Here is a 26875-nt window from a genome sequence, read left to right on the forward strand (position 1 = left end):
CGTCAAGGTTAGAATATCTCGTTGTGCGTAAGCGACGACGAGATTTGGCATTCGGATCTTCAAATCGATCCAAGGGTTGAATGACGACGACAACTGCGGCTCCGAGGCGCTGATCCTTATGGGCAAGTGCACGAAGACTTCATCAGCTATCATCGACAAATCAGACAGGCTCCGGTACGGGGGCAACTCGTTTCGACGATGACGATGTTCATTCAATGGTCCCGGGACGTCGATGCAATTTCTATTACATTTGGGGTGCTTTGCACTTCCGATAAACTTCCGTAATAGATATGAGCCCTTTAAAAAACATGTGTTTTATGTTTTTTTCCATACATTTTTTTTCTCTGAGGGGTATGTTTTTTCCAAACTTAAAATAAAAAAATCCATTTTTTTAAAATCAAGGTTTCAAACAGACGACGCGGTTGCCACGAGAAGACGGAAAAACTGTAGTACGCGAACAAATTTCGAAATGCGCCCACGCTGCCAGCCTCACCCACGCGTCCTCAGATAAAAACTCCCCCGGTCGCTACCCCGCTCCCCCCACTCGACCACTCCGCCATCCCCGCTCCAAAACCCCCACCCCACCCCACCTCGCCGGAACCCTAACCCTAGCCCCGCCGCCGCCCCCCGCCCCGCCGCCATGAGGGAGATCCTCCACATCCAGGGCGGCCAGTGCGGCAACCAGATCGGGGCCAAGTTCTGGGAGGTGATCTGCGACGAGCACGGCATCGACCAGACGGGCAAGTACGCGGGCGACTCCGACCTCCAGCTCGAGCGGATCAACGTCTACTACAACGAGGCCAGCGGCGGCCGCTACGTGCCCCGCGCCGTGCTCATGGACCTCGAGCCCGGCACCATGGACTCGCTCCGCTCCGGGCCCTACGGCCAGATCTTCCGCCCCGACAACTTCGTCTTCGGCCAGTCCGGCGCCGGCAACAACTGGGCCAAGGGCCACTACACCGAGGGCGCCGAGCTCATCGACTCCGTCCTCGACGTCGTCCGCAAGGAGGCCGAGAACTGCGACTGCCTCCAGGGTACGTGCTCCCCCCCGCCGGATCTGAGCGAGGGCTTGCCCTCTCTCTGCCCTAGACGCATCTAGCCCGTAGATCTGTGATTTATTCCGCATTTCGGGCGCCGTGACCTTGTAGATCTGAAATGTTTGGCGTAGATTTGACGGATTTACGAGTCCATTTAGGAATTTGGGCCGTTGATTTGTCTCTGAATGACTACTTTGTGCTTACTTGTGCAGTGGCAACTGATTTAGATGCGTAAGTAATTATTCATCTCTTCCTCACTGCAGGATTTCAGGTCTGCCACTCGCTGGGAGGAGGCACTGGCTCCGGAATGGGCACCCTGCTCATCTCCAAGATCAGGGAGGAGTACCCGGACCGGATGATGATGACATTCTCGGTGTTCCCATCGCCCAAGGTGTCTGATACTGTTGTGGAGCCATACAATGCTACGCTCTCTGTGCACCAGCTTGTTGAGAATGCGGATGAGTGCATGGTTCTTGACAACGAGGCTCTCTACGACATCTGCTTCCGGACGCTCAAGCTTACCACACCCACCTGTAAGTGCTGAAATGCTCTCCAGGTTCATTTCTGCATTTTTCATAAGTCGTGTATCAGCATTCAGTAATTGACATCTTGCTGAACTGTTATGTTGTCTTTACTTATGTTGTCCACTGTCAGTGTTTACATTTATGTCTTCACTCATGTTTAGTCTCACATACATGCTTCACATGATGCTCAGTAGGTGTTAACTTGTACTTGTGTTGTGAGTATTTAGCATCCTACAACTGGTTCTCCATTTCCAGGTGTTAGTCTTTGGATTACTGAGCTAATAGTCTATTGTTGAGTCCAGTAAATGCAATTTGTGAACATGGTTGTCAGCATTTTGTTGTCACAGTATACGATTGCACATGTACACATCGTTACCTGTTTGTTATGTATGGATCTTCTGGTACATATGCTTTATGGCACTGATTGTCTAAATGTAAAAACTGATCTCAGTACCTTCAACACCATGAAGGATAGTTATTTCTTAAGTAGTTGTTGTGCTAGTTTTGTAGGTGGTATTGCTAGAATCAGTATTTGATTGCTCATGCGAAATGGGGCCTTTTATTTTAAGCTCATGATTCGTGGACTGAAAAGAGTAACGTTCTTAATACACTGCACTAGCTAAAATTGTTTCGCTTGGTTCTTACCTCTTTTATGTTCTAAGTTGTGTACCACTCTACAACTGATTCTTCATTTCCATTATTGTGTACCACTCTGCGTGATGTTTGTAAATGCAATCTGCAAACACCATAAAGGGGTGTTATTTCTTCAGCTGTTGTTTGTGTTAAGTCTTGTAGGTGGGATTACTTGAATAAGTATTTTATTGTCCATGTAAGCTCATGATTGGTTAACTGAAGATTAGCATGCTTAATATACTGCCCCAGCTAATATACTACACCTTTACCTGTTTGTTCTGTATGGTTCTTCCGGTACATATTTTTTATGCCATTGATTATCTACATGTATACACTAATGTCATTACCTTTATAACACCATTAAGGATAGTTTAGTTCATATGCTGTCGCTTGTGCTAGCCTTGTAGGTGGTATTACTAGAATCATTATTTGCTTTCACATGTTACCTGGAGCCTTTTAAGCTCATATTGGCGGACTGAAAAGATGAGCATTCTTACTATACCACATTAGTTAATCTGTTGTTCTGTTTCTGCTCATAAATTTATTCACTTGGTTCTCATCTTTCTTTGTTGTTTGCAGTCGGTGATCTGAACCACCTTATCTCTGCAACTATGAGTGGTGTTACCTGCTGTCTCCGCTTCCCTGGACAGCTCAATTCAGACCTCCGGAAGCTTGCTGTGAACCTGATCCCGTTCCCAAGGCTGCACTTCTTCATGGTTGGATTTGCTCCGCTAACCTCGCGGGGTTCACAGATGTACCGTGCCCTCACTGTGCCCGAGCTCACCCAGCAGATGTGGGACTCCAAGAACATGATGTGCGCCGCCGACCCAAGGCACGGTCGCTACCTCACCGCCTCAGCCATGTTCCGTGGGAAGATGAGCACCAAGGAGGTGGATGAGCAGATGTTGAACGTGCAGAACAAGAACTCGTCCTACTTCGTCGAGTGGATCCCCAACAACGTCAAGTCGAGCGTGTGTGACATCCCGCCCACTGGCCTGAAGATGTCTTCGACGTTCGTCGGCAACTCCACATCGATCCAGGAGATGTTCCGCCGTGTGAGCGAGCAGTTCACCGCCATGTTCAGGAGGAAGGCCTTCTTGCACTGGTACACGGGCGAGGGCATGGACGAGATGGAGTTCACCGAGGCCGAGAGCAACATGAACGACCTGGTGGCCGAGTACCAGCAGTACCAGGATGCGACGGTCGAGGAGGAAGAGGACTATGAGGATGAGCAGGAGGATGAGGAGGCCGCCTAAGCGGGCTTCCCCCTTTCTTCCCAGGGATATGCCTTATATCGCTCGTTATGTCGTTGGAGTGCTCGTGGTGCTGTTAGGTGATGATAGCTAGATGCTATTTTTTTCCGTTCTAAATGTCGGTCGTGTTGCCTTGACAGACTTATTTTTTCGTTATGTGGACCTGTGGTTGTCGTGTATGCTCATGTCGTGATGAGCGTTTGGTGTAAGGTTTGACTGTGACTGCTTGGTGTGTTATTCAGTAGTGTTGCTAGACTGCAAAATCTCTGTTTCGTGTCCAGTATTTTTGGGCCAAGTTGCCAAATATGCTTCTGTCATCTTGGGATCTTGGAATGCGGTTCAACTGGAGTTCATAGTGCTTTGGTTGAATGATCTTCCAACCTATGGGCAACGATCTTCATTCGATCTTGGAATGAACTTGCCTGTAGGCTGACAGTTGGTTCATGTAGTGCTATTATATACTCCCTCTGTTCCTAAATATAAATCTTTTTAGAGATTCTAATGTGGACTAAGCAAAATGAATGAATCTATACTCTAAAATATGTCTATATACATATGTGTGCAGTCCTCATTGAAATCTCTGAAAAGACCTATATTCAGTAACGGAGGGAGTACATAGATTCTGTTATAATTTCTTAATATCATGTTGCCTTAAGGCTTTCTTAAGGTTATTAATAGGCTCTGTTTCTTATACTACGAAGTTCCTGCTATTTTGGATTGGCAAATCTGATTCACAATGTAGTTTTGGTCTTCTAGGAAAGTGGCATCTGTTTTGCTTTATGCATTTGGAAAATCTCTAAACTGCAAGGGCATTTCAAAAGCAGAACTGGTGCGTGGCATAGAAGATCAAACAGAGCCTTCTTATAATGTGCTGTGTTTGGTCGAACTTTGGTACTAACACAACTAAGATCAGATTACAGGAGAGAATGAAAAAAAAAAATGCCAGCTTTGTTTTGTTCAAGTGTGCATCGGAAACGTATCCCTTCATGGCGCTTGGTCGAGGAAGTTGCATAACTGTTCAAGAACAGGAAATTTTGTACCACAACCATGGTGACTCATGGTGCCAGGAAAACAGCAAAACACACTGATCCAACACAGGCAAAACTGGATACCAAAATCTGGTGTAATAAAACTGAAGTAATCTTGGATTGAATGGAGAAGTTGGATATCCAGTACCACACAATATTTCACTCTTCGACGCAAATGAAACTCAGTACAGAAATCAGGTGTCAATGTTTGCAACCTCAAGTTTGGAGCTCGAAGGCATTGCGGCCATCCGGGCAATCAATATTTCCCTTAACAGCTTGCATAGTAAAGCAGAATGATCATATTGAAGTGATCTTGCCAGTTTCACCCCCTCAAAAGAAATTAAGTTCTCATTTCCATACATTGTTAATGCTAAGTCCACAGAATTATTATAGCTCATAGAGACACTCTCGGATCACGCAGACAGTTGTGTGATACCACATGAATATCTAACATGATGACAGTCTCAAGCATTAGGGCACTACAAAATCTCGGAAACTCGTAGGAGAGTGGCTTATCCGAGGAAGTTCATGATCACCAGGTGGAGCACCAGATTGCACAGGACAAAATCTGCAAAGGCCCTTTCTGGAGGAAGATCCTGCAGATAAATGTTTTGACGTACAACGTTATGCTGGAAATCCAAAGAACAAACTATCGCAGCAGATAAAACGCTAACAGTGAATGTAGAGTTACCTTGAATTCCTTGTTGTCCTTGTTGACTTGAATACGGAGACACACTGCAAGAACACAGACAGTTTCATATCATGCAGCCAAGGAAGGGTAACCAGGATCGAGAGGGGGTTAAGAAATTCTTACCAGCAAGAACTGCACTTCCTATGCATGACAGGACACCTGAGAGGAACGAGTTGAAGGGAAATGACCCAACTACTCCCATGTAAGCAACCTGGTTTGTCACATAAGTAGCAAATGGCTCAGCTTTTTGGTAACTATGGGTGAACAGAAGACTTATGGCTTATAAAGATAATGCTAGTCAGCAAACGCACATACTTAAAGGGAACTTGCACTGATCCTAATAATCTTGCCAGGACACACTATATAACACACACCACCTAGAAAACAACGACTAACACTTCATCTGTCAATTCAAACATCACAGGGCATACAAATGTTTAGCAATCCATGCCATTTACACCTGCACAAATTTGGGTGCCAGATGACAGTACTAGGTACAGCAGATTTTTGAATGCTGATACCCTGCTCCTATTCAAAATTGAGAAATGTGGCATAATAGACAAACATGGCATTGCCTTTCCAAACCCTCATGCTATACTAGAACAAGATATTTCATAATGTGACAGCACTCTCTGCACTCATGTATTATCGAAAAACGAAGTTGTTCAAGTAAGATTTAACTTCTCCATCCTAAATCACATATCCTCAGTAAGAAGTTTAGCATCGAAAAATTACCTGAACAAGGGCAGTCGCCATGGCGAAAACCACATACAGGTCAATGATCTGCAGAAATGTTAAGAATAGGATCAGCAATCAGATAGTCTGACTGTGGCCACAGGTTGACAGCAACACGAGAGAGAATAGCAATTGCCTTGAGATTCGTGGGCGTGGCGGCGTAGGCCTTGTTCAGGGACTGGAACAGGAGCTTGGCATCCCCCGCATCCTTCGGCATCCTCGCGAACCAGAGCACTTCAAGCCAACTAACCAGTATGAAACAGAAAACAAGTCACAATCAGATCTTCCAGCACCGTGGCAAGACTAGATCAAAACCTAGCAGCTGACATGCACGCATCGGAAATTTTGTATTTTTTGTCTTCAAAATGACAATGCACATGTAAGCGTTACGGATTTACACCGTTGTTGTGAACCGGATGGGCAAGAATCGAAATGCGTACGGTTACTATGGACTTGCATGCCAATTCATGGACTCACCGAGCCATCTATCGGCAAAACGAATTCAGATGACCAAAGAGTTAACTGGCAATCCGTATAATTCAGATGTGGCTGCAGTTTTATGTGCAGACTGACAATAACTAGGAAGAAAATCAATTACAGCAAGAAAAACCGAGGGCGTGTTTGTTTGCAATGCTTTTTACTATTTTGTGGGGGTGTTTGGTTAATAAATTTCTACTTGGGATTCTGAAGACAGTGGCATGCATCAACCAGAGATCTCAATCAGCATTCAGAATCCAAAAGGGCATTCGTTACACGGACGGAGGTGGTGGGCGGGCAGAGAGGACAGGAGGGATGGATCCGCAGGAGAAGCGTCGCCCACCTCAATCAGCGAAGGGGCCGGCTGGGCACTGGCTTGCGGCGGCACGATAGCTGTTCGTGGACGCCGAAGGGGGAGAGAGAGAGAGAGATCGGGGGCCACTAGCGCCGGCGCAGCTCCGTCTAGACGGAGAAGGAGATTGCGGAGGATGTGGGGCTCGGGCTGGGCTGCAATCCGTCTGCGCAGTGGAGTGCGTTAGCGGGCTGAGCCCACCAAACATTTTTTAGGGAATTAGGTAAAATAATAATCCCCTCCTAAGTACCGATGTTTCGGAGTACAAGCTGAACAAAGTACCTTTGTGGGCGAGAGTCAAGGGGCTGCCGGATGGACTGAGAGTCAAGGGGCTGCCGGATGGACTGACAGCCAAGAGAGAGCTCGCGGAGAAAGTTGCTGCCAAGGTTGGAGAACCACCTTTTACGGTCATTGTCGGGGGTTGGGTGCGACATATGCCAAAGGATGGCTTATCATGGTGGGAGCGAGTAGAACGTCGCCGGTGCCTGGAAGCGGGATGAGGCGTAGACACGTACGCTAGCGGACTTTACCCAGGTTCGGGGCTCTCCGTGGAGATAACACCTCTAGTCCTGCTCTGCGGGGTCTCCGCATGGTCACTAAGGCACTAGTGGTACAATGGTGCTCCTTGAGCTGTTTGCTAGAGGTGGAAGAAGGCAGACACGCTCTTTCCTCCTCTAGGTGTGAATCTAGTCCTAGCAGGTTCGAACCATTTGCATGGGCGCCCTAGGGGTTTATATAGGCCTACCCCCAGGGGTACAATAGTAATCCGGCCGGGTGTAGGACCCGGTTGTCAGTCTCTTTGGTCGCCGGCTTCTCCGCCGGCTACTGGGGAACGCCGCCTGGTGGGCCCCGCCGACTGGTCTGGTACGGAGCCGACATGCCCCCCCACCGCTCGCGGGTCTTGTCGGCTGCTGATCATTGTAGCCGTGATGCTAATGACGTAGGCTTGGTCAGGAGAGCGTGGCCACAGTCCTGCCGCTTGGCGGGCGATTGCTGTAGCCACTCTGCTTCTCGTCTGGTTAATGGCGCGTGGGCCCCGAGGAAGGGGCGGGCCGACTGCTGGGGGCCGACCTCCCTCGGGTCCGGCTGGTGGGGCTCTAGCCGTCTTCCAGGCTCTCGTTGATCGGTAGGGCCCGTCGTCCTTGGGCCGCACTGACAGGCGGTCGTGGGAGCAGGGCTTTGCCTGACAGGTGTGACGTCAGGGGCGGAGTGGCAACAGTGGCGCGCCGGGCGGGGATCTTCGCCTGTACGGAGCACTGTGGCCTCGCCCGGCCCTGGATACGGGGATGATGGGCTACACTGTAGCCTCACCCTGTCTTGTCTCCTTAATGGGGGCGCAGACTTTGAGGGCATCGTGGGCCGACTGCCAGGAATCGGCCTCTCTGGAGGCCGCCTGCCAGGAGTCGGTCCGTCTCGGAGCCGTCTTCTTAAGCGCGGCCGTCTTCTAGCAGTCGGCCGTTCGGCCAGCCGGTCATCAGAAGGCGGCGCTTCATCTTGACGTCTTGAGGGGCGCAGCCGGCCCCGATGCCTTGAAAGGTTCTGGGGCTCGGGTTAGGCTACCCGTGGCCCATTACTCCGACAGTAGTCCCCGAAGCTGGTGAGGTGCCGCGGCCGAGGAGCCGAAGAGCCTCAACAGTTTGTTCCTCCGGGTACTCTGAAGGGAGCTTCGTCCGACTCCTGGGAAGCCGGTTGGCAGGAGTCGGGTGCGTCCAGTCGGAGCTTTCTGGAATTTCGAACGCATCGGCGGGAACCAGGTGGCGTGCTTGCTAAGCTTCTCGGCCCGCCGCCCGTCGGGAGCGTGCCACGTGGCGCCAGCCAGCTGGGTCGGCCTGCCAGCCCACGCGCGTGATGGGACGCGACCGTAGGCCGGGCCCGCCACCACCGGGCCTCGGCCTACGAGCGGACCCGCTGCGGCCGAGGCGGGCGGTTGGGTTTCTCTGTGGAGTTACTGCGCGCAGTAACCCACGCGGTAAAGGCGGGAACGTGGGGTCGTGGGCACAATTAATCCCACGATCCCACGCCCACCCCCTCGGCTTCATAGCCCCTGGCTATAAGTAGGGAAAGGAGAGGGAGCGGCAAAGCACGCGCCCCCCTCCACCCTTACTCTCCCTTCATCTTCTTCCTCCTGCCGCAGCGCCCCGAGCCCCACCGAAGCGCCGCCGCAGTTCGTCTCCGTCAACCTCTCGTCCCATGGCGCGCTCCGGAGCCTGGGACGGCTCCACAGTTCATGAAGACCACATCGACTTCCTCCGCCAGACGCGGCGGCTGCCCAGCAAGGACCATGTGAAGGTTCGCCTCGTGCCGGAGGGGGAGATCTCGCCGGCGCCGGAGGAGGGCGAGCGGGTAATCTTCCGCTCGCACTGCCTGCGCGGCCTCGGCCTGCCGGCGAGCGGCTTCTTCCGGGCCTTCCTCGAATTCTACCACCTCCAGCCGCACCACCCTCACCCCGAACACGGTGGTGCTGCTATCCGCCTTTGTCACTCTGTGCGAAGGCTTCCTCGGCGTCCTCCCCACTATCGAGCTTTGGGGGGAGTTTTTCTACACCAAGCTCGGCACCGTCGTCGCGGGCGTGCCGGCTTAATGCGGCGCCTTCATAGCGGTGCGGAGGCCGGGCGGCGACAATCCATTTCCTCCCATCTCGCTGATCGAGTCGGTGAAGATGTGGCAGCAGTCATACTTTTACGTGAAGAGCATCTTCGCGGAGGGCGACTGGGTCAACCTATCGGCTTACGCTGCCGGCCCGCCAGCCGGGAGGCGGCCCAACTGGCCGTACCGGGCAAAAACACTGTCGCCTTCCAGAGCCGCCGCCATCGCGTGGCTCCGGACGCTGGTACAGTCGGAGGGCCTGACCGGGCCCGACTTGCTGTCCGCCTTCGTGGCGCGCCGGGTGCTCCCACTCCAGGGCCGCCCTCACATGATCTGTCAGATGAGCGGGCATCGGGACCCCAGCCGGCTGTGCACCAAGGAGATGCCTCACGCCGAGGTAGCTCATATGGTGAACTACCTTGCGAACTGCAAGCTTACGGAAGAGTGGCGGTTCAGCAACGAGCCGTATTCTCGCGCCAACAGCCCGCCTATGGTAAATTTCCTTTCCTTCTCTCTTTCTCCTTTTGCCGAGTTCCGTTTGTCTAGCCTGACCAACCAGCTCTTCGAACAGAGCTCCCTCCTCCAGCCGGCAGCCGGCGCCGCGGGGCCGGAGCGTCAATTTCTCCCTGACCGGGCAGAGAGCGACGTGGATGACCCCGACTTGGGGGCGGCGGCCTTGGAGGATGACGCCGAGGGAGGAGGCGACGCAGCAGGCGGCTCAGGGCTCGGAGCCGGCCTCGAGGACTGGCCAGACGACGACGCGGGGGAAGTCGTCCCGCGTCGCCAGCCGGGGTCTGATCAGCCGGGCGCGAGCTCGTCTGACGCGCCGGCAGCCCGAGGCGGCGCGAAAAAGCACAGGGCCGCGTCGAGCCTGTTCGGCAGTCGGCAAGCCCAAGGGCTCGGCCGTGGTGACCAAGCGGGATGAAGCGGCTGCGAAAGCCATCCGCTTCCGCAAGGCGGTGAAGGAGCCGCAGCTAGTTTCCGCGTAAGTACTATCTTCCTCTCGTACTTTCTCCTTCCTTTTCTGGTCTTGTCTGAGTTTCTTTGCTTCGCCTCCCTTGATCTAGGGCCCCGCTCTCTCTTGAGAAGTCGGCTGCCGCCTCCATCGTGGGGTCGGCGGAGACTTCCACCACCACCCGGCGGGTCGATCCGGCCGCCGACCTCCGGGAGGCGACGGAGCGAAACGTGCGGGAGGCGCGCGAGGAGCAGGAGGCCGCCCGCCTGGAGAGGGCGGAGGCGGACAGAGCGGAGGCCGCCGCATTGAGGAAGCTGGCGGAGGCCGAGGCCGCCACTGCGGCGAAGAAGCAGGCCGAGGAAGCCGCACGCCGTCAGTCGGCGATGTTTGTCGTCCCCCCTGAACTCTGCGCCGCCACCACCGGAGTTCGTGGCGCAGACCGAGGAAGCCGGCGGCGAGCACCCTATCATGGAGAGGGACGGCGGCGACACCGCCATGCCGGACGTAATCGTACCCCCGCCGCCACCTTCTGAGGAGGCGCGAGACAAGCAGCCGGTCGACCCGCCGGCGCCACCAGCCGGAAACGAGATGGTGACAGGCCCGACTCCCGGGGTCTGCACACCCTCACGCCGCCGGCTCGCGAAGGCGGCCTCGACGCCGCGCCCGCTGGAGACCGGCGTTGCAAGCTCCTCGATCCTGGACACCGAGGCGACCAGCGCCGCGCCCACTGGGTGGGTGCGGGGAGGCGGGACGGGCCCTCTGAACAAGGCGATCCTGGACGTTCAAGCCAAGCTCCGCGCCGAGGCCGACGCTCTCAAGCACTGCAACAAGGCGTTCCTGGAATCGCGAGAGGCCATCCGGGTACGCTTCTTGCTTCTTTGTTTTTAATTCTTGTGTTGCTCCGTGGGGGCACGCCAGCGCACCCACTGGGTGTAGTCCCCGAGTTTCGGGCCGGCTGCTGAGCAGGCGGATCTGAACTTTAATTTGGCAAGCTCCGAGTACTAATATCTTTGCTGCAGGATTACCACAACCTCCGCGCGTCCGCCTTCAACTCCAAGGTCCAGGAGTCGGATCAACGAGCCGTCGACTTGTCGGAGAGCCGGAGTAAGCCTTTTTCTTTCTCTGCGGGGGCGCGCTGGCGCACCCGCGAGCTGTAGTCCCCGAGATTCGGGCCGACTGCTGAGCAGTCGGGCCGGATCTCCCCGGCAACTGTTCTTCTTTTGGTTGACACTTGATAGCTTCTTTCTCCGCGGGGGCGCGCTGGCGCACCCGCGGGCTGTAGTCCCCGAGATTCGGGCCGGCTGTTGAGCAGTCGGGCCGGATCTTCCTGGCAACTTCGTCTTTCTTTGTTGATGTCCTTTTCCTCTTCTGCAGAGGCCAACACCACCCTGCAGCAGCAGCTGGGCGAGGCCAACACCGCGCTTCGTGCCAAGGAAATGGAGTGCAGCAAACTGGCCGAAGAGCGTGACCGGCTGGTCACGCAACTGGCGGAGCAGGCGGAGCTTCTCAAGAAAGCCAGAAGGAGGCGGAGGACAAGGAGACCAGCCTCCTCGCCGAGTTCGCGACCGAACGCTCCGCCTGGACTGACAAGGAGGCGATGCTGACTGCCGGCTTTGGCGCGATCGAAGACATAGTTGATGGTGAGCTTCCCTCTTTTTCCTTCTTTGAGCTGCCGGCTGCTGACCGAGCCGGCCTCTCGCCTCTAACTCTGGCTCTTTGCTTTCTGTTTTGGCAGACTTCTTCCCTGGTCATTCTGACGCCGCCAATCAGGCCATCGAAGCTGATCGTGAAGGACGGAGGGCGGAAGGTGCGCAGATTGCTGCCGACGCCCCCGGACCCTTAGCGAGCAGCTCCTGAGCATCGAGGCCCGTCTTCGGCCGGCTCACCGGATGCTGCGCCGTCTTCAGCGTGTCGGCGCCCAGGCGATCGCTGCCCTGTGGCCGGACATGCCGGCATTGCGCACTCCCAGTCGGACTGCCGACTGGCTGGAGGTGGCGGCCGGCCGTCTTGAGGCGTGGAAGGGCTCCTCGGCCGGGCCGGAGCGCGCCGGGCCTTGGAGTTCGTCAAGGCGTGGTACCCTGGGCTAGACCTAGCCCAGTTGACCATGTTTTGACTGGAAGCCCAGGAGGAGCTGGTGGCAGTGGAGGACGACCTTGTCAAGCGAGCGGCGGCAATCGCCGAGTACACCAACACCAGCATCTTCGTCCTGGAGCTGGCCGAGAACGGTGTTGAGGCGCCGCCGGAGTGGTTTGGGCTGAACCCGGAGGATGGCGAGGACTCGGCCGAGGTGATCGACTCCAGCGACGAGGGAGAAGATGAAGAGGAGGAGGAAGGTGAAGAGGAGGCACCAGAGGTCGGAGCGGACGGCCAGCCTCAACTCGACCGCGCCTCCAGCAACGAGCCACGCCCGAGCGAGCCGGCTGCTGCTGAGGGCGACCAACTGGAGACCGACCAACCGGCCGCCCAACCAGCCGGCACCACCGACTCCACCATTTGGCCGACTCCGTCTACTGCTTCCTAGGCTGCCATTTACCTTTGCTTCTTCCTGCTTATCGGTCTCAACGAACTTTGTTATTTTCGCACAATTCCACCCGCGGGGTGTATTTCAAACTTATGTTGAATGTCGGCCAAGGGCCTTTTGACGTGTAAATATTTTAGCCGAGTTCTATCTTTCCTTGCTTTCTGCTCTTTGGCTTTTTTCCTTTGCCGCCTTCCCTTGGTTGCCGTCTTGCTAGCCGAACAGCCGCTCTGCAGACTGTGGCTGGGTCAAGTACTTAGCCACTTTCGGGAAGGCAAGTACTTAGCCGGCTAGAGTTTTCTGGCAAGTTAAGTAGAAGCCGGCCGACCGGCTGCTCGGCAGCCGGTCGGTGAGGCGAGAAGCCGGCTTGGACTATGTGTATGCTTTAGGTCCTTAGCCATTTTTCATGCAGACACCCTTTTCGTCTCAGCTCCTGCCGACCGAACAGTCGCTCTGCGAGCTGCGGCCTCTGGCAGGAGAAGGCTAAGGTGCCAACACATTACTTGTCCGGCTGCAGGAAGCATTTCATAGTACAAAGCGGCAAGTCCTCGGGTCGACTGGTCGAACCCGGTGCCGGACGGATAAATGAAATAACTCAAATGACAGGCATAATACTTATCATATAGATAAAAGAGGGCAGTCCCCGAGCTCTTCTCGGGGGACCTGGAGTCTTCGTACTTAATACAAAAGTTGGCGTGGTACATACTGTATCAACTATAAAACTTCGAAGGAGGTTTGCATTCCATGGTCGCTCTGTCTCCTTGCCAGAGTCGTCTCTTTTGCGTGCTCGAGGCATCTGAGCGTCGATGAGGTAGTAGGAGTCGTTGCCGAACACCTTGCTGATGATGAAGGGGCCTTCTCAAGGTGCCGAGAGCTTGTGCTGGCCGGCTGTTCGCTGGATCAGCCGGAGCACGAGGTCTCCTTCTTGGAAGGATCTTGGCTTGACCTTTTGATTGTAGTATCGGCACAGACTCTGCTGGTAGATGGTGGACCGGCTGAGTGCCAACAGCCGGCCCTCTTCCAGCAGATCGACGCTGTCTTGTTGTGCTTCTTCTGCCTCCTCTTCGGTGTACATGGTGACTCGAGGGGAGTCGAATTCTATGTCCGTCGGGATGACGGCTTCGGCACCGTAGACAAGGAAGAAGGGAGTGAAGCCGGTTGACTTGTTCGGGGTTGTGCGCAGACTCCAGAGGACGGCCGGCAGCTCGTCGAGCCAGCAGCCGACCGAACGCTCCAGAGGCTCGACCAGTCGGGGCTTGATGCCGGACAAGATGAGGCCGTTTGCACGCTCCACTTGGCCGTTTGACTGCGGGTGGGCAACGGATGCTATGTCCAGTCGGATGCCCTGCGTCGCGCAGAAACGGGCCAAGGCGCCTTTGGCGAAGTTCGTGCCGTTGTCGGTGATGATGCTGTGTGGTATGCCATACCGGATGGTGATGTCGGAGATGAAAGTCACAGCAGTCGGACCATTCAATTTCTTGATTGATTTTGCTTCTATCCACTTGGTGAACTTGTCCACCGCGACAAGCAGATGAGTCATGCCACCTCGTGCTATTTTGAATGGTCCCACCATGTCCAGGCCCCAGACAGCAAAGGGCCAGGCAATGGGGATAGTCTTGAGTGCAGAAGCCAACTGATGTGGCTGCGAGCGGAACTTCTGGCACCCTTTGCATTTCTGGACCAGATCTTTGGCGTCTTCTAAAGTAGTCGGCCCGAAAAACCCATGGCGGAAAGCTTTGGCCACGAGTGCTCTTGAAGCCACGTGCTGACCACACTCGCCTTGATGGATATCTTTGAGGATTGCTTGGCCTTGCTCCGGCTCCACGCAGCGCTGGTAGACGCCAGTGACACTGCGCCTTACAAGCTCTCTGTTGACTATGGTGTATGCTGCTGCCCGGCGTTGCACTTGCCGGGCCGAGATCTCATCGGTCGGCAGCTCTTTGTTCACCAGGATGTTGAAGATGGGCTTGGCCCATGAAGGTGCTGCGATTTCTTCGATTGCTAAGACTGCTACTTGCACGAGGGCGGTTGGGCCGGGAGGCGGCGGGTTGGAGCCGGCTGTCGCTTGCTGGGTTGACGAAGTCCCCGGGCCGACTGCTGCAGTCCCCGGGTCGGGCTTTGAAGTCCCCGGACCGGGTTCGGCTGCTGCAGTTCCCGGGTCGCCTGCCGAATTCCTCGTGCCGGCTGCTGGGGTCCTCAAGTCGGATCCGACTGCTTCAGGAGGAGCGGCACAAAGATGGAATCCGATTCTGGCGATGGCTTGACAGACGGCTTGAGGAGGCGTTGTAGGGCGACGCCGGTTGGTATTGCTTGCTAGGTGGAACCGATTCGTGCCAAGGCATCTGCTTGCTCATTGTCACTCCTTGGCACATGGAGAAACTCGCACCCTTCAAAGTATCCACTGAGTTGCTGCACGAGGAAACGGTAACTCGCCATATTTGCATCCTTGGCATCCCGGTTGCCTGACGACTGTTGGACCACCAAGTCGGAATCACCATAGCACAGGATCCGGCGAATGCCGAGTTCCTTGGCAAGCCGAAGCCCATTAATGAGTGCTTCGTATTCCGCGACGTTGTTGGAGGCGGCAAAGTGAATTTGCAGCACATATCTTAGTTTGTCGCCTTTGGGAGAGGTGAGGACGACGCCGGCTCCCAAACCGGTGCGCATCTTTTAACCATCAAAATGCATTCGCCAATGGGTGGAGTCTGGCGTAGGCGGCAGGTACTGGGTCTCGGCCCAATCAACGAGGAAGTCGGCCAGTGCTTGTGACTTGATGGCGGTGCGAGGCTGGTAGTAGATGGTGTAGGGGGCCAAATCTATGGCCCGTTTGCACTCGGCCTGAAGCATCTCGGCTTCCGATGATCTCGGCAAGCGGAGCTTTGCAGACCACAGTGATTGGGTGCTCTTGGAAGTATGGCTTCAGTTTCTTGGCGGCGAAGTGTACGCCGTAGCACATCTTCTGGTAGTGGGGGTAGTTTTGCTTGGAGGTGGACAACACTTCACTAAGGTAATACACCGGCCTCTGGACTGGTAGTGCTTTGCCCTATTCCTTGCATTCCACCAACATGACTATGCTGACCACCCGGCTGGTAGCGGCGATGTAGAGGAGCATGGGCTCCTTAGGAGTCGGAGCCGCTAGGACAGACGGAGTGGTCAAGATCTTCTTGAGCTGGATAAAAGCTTCATCCGCCTTGTCGTTCCACTCGAAAAAAGTGGTCTTCTTCATGAGCTGGTACAGGGAAGAGCCTTCTCGCCCAGCCAGCTGATGAAACGGCTGATGGATGCCAAACAACCGGTGAATTTTTGCACGTCCAGCAGTCGGGTGGGCACTTCCATCCTCTCGATGTCTTTGATCTTCATAGGGTTGCACTCTATGCCGCGCTCTGAGACCAGAAAGCCAAGAAGCTGGCCGGCTGGCACTCCAAAGACGCATTTCTCTAGGTTGAGCTTGATTTAAAATCGGCGCAAGTTCTCGAAGGTCTCCTTGAGGTCTTCTAGCAGCGTTCCACGCTTCTCCGTCTTCACCACTACATCATCCACGTAGACGTGGGCGTTTCTGCTGAGTTGCTTGATGAGACACTTCTGCATGCAGCGCTGAAATGTGGCGCCGGCATTCCTTAGGCCGAACGTCATGGTCAGGTAACAGAAGGCTCCGAATGGCGTGATGAAGGCGGTCTTTAGCCTGTCGGCCGGGTTCAGCTTGATCTGGTGGTACCCTGAGTACGCATCCAAAAAACTCAATAGCTCGCATCCGGCTGTGGAGTCAATCACTTGGTCAATTCTTGGCAAAGCGAACGGGTCTTTGGGGCATGCTTTGTTGAGGCTGGTGTAATCAATACACATGCGCCACTGTTTGTTCTTCTTCAGCACCAGGACCTGGTTGGCTAGCCACTCTGGAAAGAATACTTCCATGATGAAGCCGGCTGCTAGAAGCCGGGCTATCTCTTCTCCAACAACTCTTCTCTTCTCCTCCGACAGGCGGCACAGGGGCTGTCGGACTGGTTTGGCGTCTGACCGGACATGTAGCTTGTGCTCGGAGAATTCTGTCGAAACACCCGGCATGTCCTTGGGGGACCTTGCAAAAATGTCCCGATTCTCACGGAGGAAATCGACGAGCTCGCCTTCCTATTTGCTGTCAAGGTTCGCACCTATGACAGCGTACTTCTCTCGGGTGCTCCGGGTCCAAGGGTATCTTCTTTGTCTCTTTGGCCGGCTTGAACGAGCCCTCAGCTTCCGACTCCTTGGGGTTGGGTGACATTTCCGGCTGCTTGCCTGCCATCGCCACAACCTGAGCCGCTTCTCAGCCGCGATCACGAGGGACTCGGCTAACCGGCTGCTCTCTGCTGCGTAGGCGGACGACTTCTTGTAGTCTCCTGCTATGGTCAGGATTCCCTTGGAGCTCGGCATCTTCATCTTGAGGTAGGCATAGTGGGGGACCGCCATGAACTTGGCCAGAGCAGGCCGACCAAGCAGTGCATGATAGGGGCTCTCAAGGTCCACCACCTCAAACCAGACTGGCTCTCGGCGGAAATGATTTTTGTCCCCGAAGAGAACATCTATTTGAGTTTTGCCGATTGGTGAGCAGGAAAGGCCAGGAACTATGCCATGAAAAACAGTCTGGCTGGGCTGAAGATGTCTCTGCTTGATCCCCAACTTTTCCATGGTATCCTTGTACAGGATGTTGATGCTGCTGCCGCCATCTATCAGGACTCGGGAGAAACGAGCAGGTCGCCTCTCTGTGGCAAATGTGGCATCCAACACCAAGGCATAAGAGCCGGGATTTGGCATCACTTCCGGGTGGTCAGCTCTGCTCCTGCTGATGGGCTTCTCCGACCAGTGCATGAACTCGGGGGTCTCCGATGCTACTGCATTCACTTTCAGCTGCTGGTGCCGTCTGCTACGCCTGTCGTCGGCTACGCTGGTGAACACGACGTAGGCCCCATGTTCCTCGGGATAGTCATCTTGTATGGCACCGACTGGCCGGGCTGCCGGCTGCTGAGGAGGAGGAGGCGGCGGGCCGGCTGGCGGAGGAGGCTGGAGTCCGTCGCCCTTGGCGATCCCGGTGAGCCAGTGGCACTTCCGAGTAGTGTGATTTGACGGCTTCGCACCTCTATGGAACTTGCAAGGTGCATCTAGAGTCTGCTCGTACGAGAAAGCGGGTAGCCAGTTGGGTTTGCCGCCCTTCTGGCGCTTGGGAGGAGGCGATCCTTCTGGCTACTGATCTTCAACTGTCGCCACCTGCCGGCTTTAGGAAGCTGGCTATATGGCCTTGCGCTTGTTGTCGTTTGGTTGCTGCCTCCGACTGGTGTCACCAGCCGGGGTCCGAGGAGCTTGAGGGGCCACCTTGCCCGACACGTTGACTTGAATCTGCGCCTTCATGGATGAGTCGGCCGTGGCGTACTTGTCTGCTATGATTAGCAGTTCGTCGAGGGTCGCCGGCTCGTCGCAGAGAAGCTTGTGCTTGAGGAGGGTGCCCTCTCGGCACCCGGTAGTGAAATACTCGATGGCCTGCACCTCGTGCACACCCTCGCACGAATTGCGCAACTCGGCCCAGTGCGTAAGATAGTCGCGAGTCGACTCGTTGGGGCCTTGAATGCAAAAGGAGAGTTGGCGAGGCTTGGGCGGCCGCTTGTACGTGCTGGTGAAGTTACGGACAAATGCTTCAGTGAAATCAACCCAGCTATTGATGCCGCGGGGCTTCAAACTGTTCAGCCATGTCCGAGCCGTGCCCTGGAGCATGAGCGGAACATACTTCACGACAACGCGCTTGTTGCCGTTCGCGATGCTGACGGCTGTGGAGTAGTCGACCAGCCAGTCCTCCGTCTTCATGGAGCCGGTGTACTTGGGAGTATCTCTCGGGAGCGTGAACCCTTTGGGGAAAGGTTCGTCCCGGATGCGGGGGCCGAAGCAAGGCGGACCCATCTCATCTTCTTCTTCTAGCGCCAGGGATCGGTTGAGGCGGTCGATCCGGTGGCGGGCGTCGTTTTCTCCGATTCCTTCTCGGCGCCCAAGGCGGTCGCCGAGTGACGGGTGATCAACAGGCGGCGGGGAAACGCGCCTCTCCTTGTGGGGAGGAGGAGGAGGACAGTCGTCTCGTCGCTGTACTGCTCTTGGGCGGCCGTCTTGGTCGCGCTCGATGGTGATGCGAGTCTGGCTGCGGCTGGCAGCCGGCTCCTTGTCTCTTCTATCGCGGACGCCACCAGTCGGCGTCCGGGATGTCGCGCCTTGGTCTCGTCGAGGAGGCGGATCGTCGTTTCGCCGGTTGGGCGCTTCGGTCCGGCAGCCGGCATCTTGCTGCTCAGCAGCCGCGTCAAGGAGCTGCTGAACTCGCTCCGTCATGTGGCGACGCTCGTTGCCCTTGAGCTTGTCTAAATCGTCTGCTGCCACCTGGGCAGCTCGTATGTTCTCCGCAGGCGTGGCATAGACGGGACGATCTGTCCCGAACAAGCTGGCGACGGTCGCGCCACGCTGCCGGATTTGGCCAATGCGGCTAGGCCCACCGGGAGCTGGCGTGCCACCGACAGCATGGTCCATCTCACGCTGGTAGGCCTCCGAAAGGCGTCTCATGCTGGCCAGCCGGTTGGCACTCTGGACGAGATGGACGCGGCGTGCCTCCAGCGTCTCGGCGTCAGCGTCTTCCGTGATGTGCGCAGTCAGGTCTTGTATCGCCGCCTGCAACGGATCTTGACCACCTCCGCCTGAGTGCTTGCCGTGGCTAATGGCGAGCACTTCCGTGACGGTGCTGCCGCAGCTGTCCGCGCGAGGAAGCGGCTCGTCGTAGACCACCACGTTGGAGGGGAACGCGTCGAGCGACGCCGTGTCGGAGTCGACCAACATCGGGTCGGTGGAGCCAACCGACTCCAAGTCAACAGCAGGCTCGCTGGCGACGTGGAGCTGATCGAGGAGGCTCACAAGGCGGCTCTCAGGGCCATCGGTGCCCGCATCAGATGCGGGCTCGTCGGAGAGGCGAATCCCGCCAACAAGATCGGCGAGGCAGCTCGCCGCGCAGGAGGCCTCCATGCCGCGTAGCACGTCGGTGCATATGCCGTTTGGCGTGCCGGGCTGGCTGCGCTCGCCAGGAATGAACAAGGTTCCCGTCCAGAGCAGGTCTCCGGGAGACGGTGCACCTCGCCCCACGGTGGGCGCCAAATGTCGGGGGTTGGGTGCGACATATGCCAAAGGATGGCTTATCATGGTGGGAGTGAGTAGAACGTCGCCGGTGCCTGGAAGCGGGATGATGCGTAGACACGTACGCTGGCGGACTTTACCCAGGTTTGGGGCTCTCCGTGGAGATAACACCCCCAGTCCTGCTCTGCGGGGTCCCCGGATGGTCACTAAGGCACTAGTGGTACAATGGTGCTCCTTGAGCTGTTTGCTAGAGGTGGAAGAAGGCAGGCACGCTCTTTCCTCCTCTAGGTGTGAGTCTAGTCCTAGCAGGTTCGAACCCTTTGCATGGGCGCCTTGGGGGGTTTATATAGGCCTACCCCCAGGGGTACAATAGTAATCCAGCCGGGTGTAGGACCCGGTTGTCCGTCTCTCTGGTCGCCGGCTTCTCCGCCGGCTGCTGGGGCCCGCCGCCTGGTGGGCCCCGCCGACTGGTCTGGTACGGAGCCGACAGGCCGCCCCCGCCGCTCACGGGTCTTGTCGGCTGCTGATCACTGTAGCCGTGATGCTAATGACGCAGGCTTGGTCAGGAGAGCGTGGCCACAGTCCTGCCGCTTGGCGGGCGATTGCTGTAGCCACTCTGCGTCTCGTCTGGTTATTGGCGCGTGGGCCCCGAGGAAGGGGCGGACCGACTGCTGGGGGCTGACCTCCCTCGGGTCCGGCTGGTGGGGCTCTAGCCGTCTTCCGGGCTCTCGCTGATCGGTAGGGCCCGTCGTCCTTGGGCCGCACTGACAGGCGGTCGTGGGAGCAGGGCTTTGCCTGACAGGGGTGATGTCAGGGGCGGAGTGGCAACGGTGCCGCGCCGGGCGGGGATCTCCGCCTGTACGGAGCACTGTGGCCTCGCCCGACCCTGGATACGGGGATGATGGGCTACACTGTAGCCTCACCCTGTCTTGTCTCCTTAATGGGGGCGCAGACTCTGAGGGCACCGTGGGCCGACTGCCAGGAATCGGCCTCTCTGGAGGCCGCCTGCCAGGAGTTGGTCCGTCTCGGGGCCGTCTTCTTAAGCGCGGCCGTCTTCTAGCAGTCGGCCGTTCGGCCAGCCGGTCACCAGAAGGCGGCGCTTCATCTTGACGTCTTGAGGGGCGCAGCCAGCCCCGATGCCTTGAAAGGTTTTGGGGCTCGGGTTAGGCTACCCATGGCCCATTACTCCGACAGTCATTGTCAATGAAGGCAAGATCAATCCAGCAAGTGCTTTGAGAATCAGGGTTTCTGTGGATGTGAGTACACCTCTTGTTAGGTTTGCACCGATAACCCTCAGGGAGATGAAGAGATATCCTGTCTTCTATGATAGGCTGCCGGACTTCTGCTATTTTTGTGGTTTGATGGGACACACAATGGAGGAATGCGGGGACGGAATCCATGATCCTTGTACCTGCGACTGGGGAGAGTGGCTTCTGTGGGGATCGGAGCAGCCAACATATGTGGCAGGAGGAAGGGCGAACATGGAGGGACGTGGTAGAGGAGGTAGGTATGGAGGAAGAGGAGGTAGAGGTGGTAAACAAGGGAGGGGAGGCCGTGAAGGAGAAAGAAGAGAGGGGGAGGAGAATGACTGGCAATTTACTAATGTGGACTATTCCCAACAAGATACGAGAGCAACCGATAACATGAACATGCGCAAAAGGCTGGTCTCAGCTGATGGGTCAGTCAATATTCGAGGCTAAGTGGTTCCAAACCTAGAAGGAAGGGTTGCTGGAATAGTTCTAATGTTGGAAAACAATGGAGATGATACTGCAACGGGGGTAAATAATACTCCGGTGAAAGTCCCTATAGTGAAGAGAAGAAGGCAGGATGGTGTGTTGCATGGTGATGAAATGGACATAACTGATCAGGCGGCCTCCTCCGGGGAGGGCCGCCGAGCCCAATGAGAACTCTATGCTGGAACTGTCGCGGGATTGGCGACCCTACGACGGTCAGAGAGCTCCGCGATTTAGTGGAGGCATGTGCGCCGATGGTGCTTTGCATTGTGGAGACGCAGTTAGCGAAGTATAGGGTGGAAGGTTTGGCGGGTAGTTTAGGATTTACAGGTCGTTTTGGAGTAGATAGTGCGGGCAGAAGTGGAGGCTTGTGTATGTTTTGGAAGAATAATGTTGATCTTGAAATAAAATCCTACTCACAATACCATATTGATTCCGTAGTGAAGGAGCCGGGCAAGGACCCATGGCGTTTGTCATGTTTCTATGGTGCAGCTAACAGGAGCTTGAGGTACAAGACGTGGGACACAATGAAGCTCTTACGAGGAGAGAGTACCCTGCCATGGCTGTGCATCGGGGACTTTAATGAGATACTCTGACAAGAGGAGCAGATGGGCCCTAATGAGAGAGATAGTGCACAAATGGAAGGTTTCAAAGAAGCGGTCGATGTATGCGAACTAGCTGGTCTCGGATACAAAGCGTTGGACTAGACCGTTGAGAAGAGAGTGGTGGGATGCGAATTTTGCAGAGTTCGGCTTGACCCAGCTTTGGCGAGTGCCAACTGGTCAGCTATGTTTCCCTTTGCTTCAGTGGAACATCTCACAACAGCAAAATCAGATCACATCCCAATTTTACTGTTAAATGAACTGGAAGCGAACAATTTGAGGATTGCACTGAGGAAGCCCTTCCGTTATGAATGTTGTTGGGAGACGGATGATCGGTTTGGGGCTACGCTGAAACGTGAGTGGGAGCAGAACCAACCAGCTACCAATATAACAGAGTTAGCTGCCAAGTTGTCATCGGTCGGAGCGTCACTTAAACATTGGAGCCGAGCAATGTTTGGGTCAGTACGGGAAGAGTTGAGAAAGCTGCGTCATCAGCTAGCAGTTTTGCGAGCCGACCCGACTCGTGTTGGGCCGGGCGAGGAGGAAAAGAGGGTCAAGGACAAGATTGTCGAGATATCATACCGAGAGGAGATAATGATGAGACAACGGTCGCGCATCGACTGGCTGTGTGCAGGTGACAGCAATACTCAGTATTTCCAAAAGAAGGCAAGTGCTAGAAGGGCAAGAAACAATATCTCTCAGCTTGAGAGGCCGGATGGGACAGTTACTTCAGACGCTGAAGAGATGGCAGGAATGACTAACCAGTTCTATGAGAATTTGTACATGTCTGAAGGCTGTATTGGGATGGAGGAGGTTTTGTCCCACATCCCTGTCATAGTGGATGGAAATATGAATGCGAAGCTTAATGCACCATACACAAAAGAGGAGGTCAAGGTTGCTCTCTTTCAAATGTTCCCAACAAAAGCACCGGGTCCCGATGGTTTTCCTGCACACTTTTTTCAAAGACATTGGGACCTATGTGGTGAAGAGGTTACTGGCATGATTATCAGATTGCTTGATGGAGAGGACTCGCCGGAGGATATCAACCGCATGTCCATTGTTCTTATTCCCAAGATCGCTAGTCCATTAGAGGACAGTTTCGGTCTATAAGTCTTTGCAACGTGATCTATAAGATTGCGTCAAAGGTCTTAGCTAATAGGTTGAAGATCATCCCCCCTGAGGTAATTTCTGAGGAGCAGTCGGCCTTTGTGCCTGGACGCCTAATCACGGATAATTTTTTGACAGCTTACGAGTGCTTGCATTATATGAAAACGAGGAGAGTAAAGAATAATCGTTTCGTTGCCCTGAATTTAGACATGATGAAAGCGTATGATCGCTTGGAATGGCCTTATCTGAAGGCCGTTATGTTGAGAGTGAGTATTAGCCCACGGTTCACAGAGACTATTATGAGATGTGTTTCGTTAGTCACATTTTCAGTTCTGTTTAACGGTGGCAGTTTGCATGATTTCAGGCCATCAAGGGGCATGAGGCAAGGGGATCCTATCTCCCCGTACTTATTTTTACTTGAAGCTGAGGGTCTCTCATGTCTACTAAAACATCATGGCGGCGGTATACGGGGTTTAGCTGTGGCAGAAACAGCCCCGCAAGTTAATCACTTGCTCTTTGCAGATGACAGTCTTTTGTTCTTTGAAGCTAACATGGAGAATGCAACTCGAGTCCAGAACATTTTGAGGATGTATTGTGATGCGTCGGGCCAGCGTGTCAACACAGAGAAATCCTCTATATATTTCAGCAAGGGTGTGCTAGAGGCTACACAGAATGAGATAAAGAATGCATTGGATGTTCAAAAAGAATCCTTATCAGAGAAATACTTAGGCCTACCCACGGATCTAGGGAAGAACAAGGAAGGAAGTTTCAGATATTTGAAGGACATGATTTGGAAACATATTCAAGGATGGATGGAGAAATGTTTATCAGCAGGGGGGAAAGAAGTCTTGATCAAATCGGTTGCACAATCCATCCGGACATATTCTATGTCATGCTTCAAACTTTGCCGCGGCCTAACTGAACATATAAACAGCCTTATTCGAAAGTTTTGGTGGGGGAGTAAGCGAGGCCAAAGAAAACTGGCTTGGGTTTCTTGGAAGACTATGTGTAAACCAAAGCATATGGGAGGCATTGGATTCAGGGATATAGAGCTCTTCAACCTTGCTTTACTTGCTCGTCAAGTCTGGCGATTACTTCAAGACCCGGAGTCCTTGAGTGCACGTGTTCTTTGTGCTTGATACTACCCTCAGAGCAACATACTGGTTGCAAGCCTTGGCGCTCGGCCTTCCCAGGTTTGGCACTCATTGATGGAGGGAAGAGATGTGCTTGCTTTGGGCCTGATAAAGAGAATTGGATCGGGGGCTGAAACACGCATTTGGGAAGACAACTGGCTGCCGCGAGATTTCAAGTTGAGATCTATATGTCCTATTTCTCCCGCTCCGCCGCAGTTAGTGTCATAACTCATTGATGCAACGTCCAGATCATGGAACAAACAAGTGCTGACCGAGAACGTTGTTCAGCCGGATGTTGATGTTATTCTGAACATTCCTTTAAGCTCTCGTGTACAGCCTGATTTTTGGGCATGGCACTACGACCGTCGGGGAATCTTCACAGTCAAATCAGCATATAGGATGATAAGAGGAATTAAATACCAATGAGAGGACTGGCTAGAGCATAGGCCGAGCCACTCGAACACTGAAGCTAAAAGCAGATCATGGTCTCAATTGTGGAAAGTTAAAGTTCCATCAAAGGTCAAGGTTTTTGTTTGGAGATTAGCAGAAATGTCCTGGATCTGTCCACCATGAACGCAAGATGGCCACATCCCCTGACTGTGGTTTATGCAAGGAGGAATATGACTCATGGCGGCATTCCTTGTTTGAGTGCAGGATGGCACGGTGCGTGTGGGCGCTAGGTGATGAGGAAACACTGGAACATCTGATTTCCAACAGAAGTGATGATGCAAGGCTATGGCTATTCTGGCTGTTTGAATCATTGAATCAGCAAGATCTCGCTAGAGTTCTAATCACCATGTGGGCAATATGGTGGGCACGGAGAAGGGCGATCCTTGATAATGAATTCCAGAGCCCATTATCTACCATGTGCTTCGTTAACAGGTACTTGCAGGACCTTGAAATAGCATCGAAGCATAATTCCATATTGCATACCAGCGAGGCAAAGCCAAGAGGCCGGAAGTGGATTCCACCTGGTGAAGATGCGGCGAAGATGAATGTGGATGGCCCTATCTCCAGGTCAGGGAAGACGGGAGCATGCGCGGTTATATGCAGGGACAAAGAAGGAAGCTACATTGGCGCATCCGCGGTGGTGTTTGAAGGTTTAGTGGACGCTGCAAGTCTGGAGGCCCAAGCATGCAATGAGGCACTAGCACTTGCTCAAGATCTTCTTCTATCACATGTGATCATAGCGTCGGACTGCCTGCAAGTCGTCTCAGTCATCAATGGTGCTGCGCAATCATCTTCTTATGCCTGTGTAATTGAAGAGATTAAAGTTAGAACTTTAGATTTTGTTAAAGTTAGTTTTCGGTTTGAAAATAGGGAGGCGAACTGTGAGGCTCATGCCTTGGCAAAAGCAGCCTCGACACTCCCTATTGGTCGACATGTGTGGCTAGGGAACACACCAGACATCATTTGTATCCCGTCAGTTTTGATCGTTGAATAAAACCCTAGTTACACCTAAAAAAAGGTAAAATAATAATAATTTATCTATATATTTCTTTTTTCTCAAAAAATATCTATATATTTCTTGAAAAGGCTTCCCTAAAAGATCTAGGACAACGCTAACGCCCACACGTGTGGTGGGAGCGAAACCCGCCCACACGTCCTATAACACACAGACTGCGCCACGTAACCGCATGCATGCATGTGAAGATCTTTTTGGATTTTTAGTTTTTAAAATGTTTTATCTCTTAAATGAAAAATCCGATTGAAGATCCGTTTTCACCATTAAATTCCTCACGACGAGATCTTCAAAACTAGATCTCAAATCAATATATTTCGACGAATTTTTTTTGGGGTTAAAAGTTGCCATGTCTATTGCACATGAATTGCCATGGTGTTTACACTAAAGTTGCCATGATATGTTTAAGCTATTTTCTTCTACATTTAAAAGTAAATTTTGACATTTATAAAATGGGGACTTAAGAAACTAGACTTGTCATGAACCATAAACTAAAATTGCCATGATACATGCACTTAAAATTGCCATGGTTCATACAAAAAATAATTTTCATGGTCAAAGTACTGAAGCTGCCATCATTAAAATAGTAAAATTGACATGCTCTACAAACTGAAGTTGCCACATGGCAACTTTAGTTTAAGCACTATGGCAACTACAGTGTAAACATCATGGAACTTTTAGGAATTATTTTTTTTGTCGAAACATATCAACATTGGGTCTTATTTTGAAGATCTCGTCGAGTCGGATTTAATGGTCAAAACGGATTTTTAATTTGATTTTTTAATTAGGAGATAAAAAATTTTGAAGCCGAAAAACAAAAAAGATTCCTGCTGATGTCATTTATTCACATGTGGCAAAATGAGTGGTAAAGGAGGCGTGTGGGCGATGCGCATGATGCCACACGTGTGGGCGTTAGTTTTT

General features: G+C 53.8%; 2 protein-coding genes across 2 annotated transcripts; one reads left to right on the forward strand and one right to left on the reverse strand.

Annotated features, from left to right (window-relative positions):
* The first annotated feature begins 545 nt into the window (after positions 1 to 545).
* On the forward strand, positions 546 to 3710 carry LOC123168888 (tubulin beta-3 chain-like). Its single transcript, XM_044586749.1, has 3 exons — positions 546 to 1034; positions 1301 to 1570; positions 2774 to 3710. The coding sequence occupies exons 1-3, from the start codon at positions 641 to 643 to the stop codon at positions 3448 to 3450; spliced, it is 1341 nt and encodes a 446-aa protein (XP_044442684.1). The 5' UTR covers positions 546 to 640; the 3' UTR covers positions 3451 to 3710.
* Positions 3711 to 4613: 903 nt separating this feature from the next.
* On the reverse strand, positions 4614 to 6883 carry LOC123168889 (dolichyl-diphosphooligosaccharide--protein glycosyltransferase subunit DAD1). Its single transcript, XM_044586750.1, has 6 exons — positions 6722 to 6883; positions 6038 to 6146; positions 5902 to 5949; positions 5290 to 5377; positions 5167 to 5210; positions 4614 to 5071 (listed from the first exon to the last, which is right to left on the reverse strand). Exons 2-6 carry the CDS (start codon positions 6116 to 6118, stop codon positions 4988 to 4990), a joined length of 345 nt encoding a protein of 114 aa, XP_044442685.1. The 5' UTR covers positions 6119 to 6146; positions 6722 to 6883; the 3' UTR covers positions 4614 to 4987.
* Between the last annotated feature and the right edge of the window lie 19992 nt (positions 6884 to 26875).

The sequence above is a fragment of the Triticum aestivum genome, chromosome 7D, assembly GCF_018294505.1.
Source record: "Triticum aestivum cultivar Chinese Spring chromosome 7D, IWGSC CS RefSeq v2.1, whole genome shotgun sequence".
NCBI classification, from domain to species: Eukaryota; Viridiplantae; Streptophyta; class Magnoliopsida; order Poales; family Poaceae; genus Triticum; species Triticum aestivum.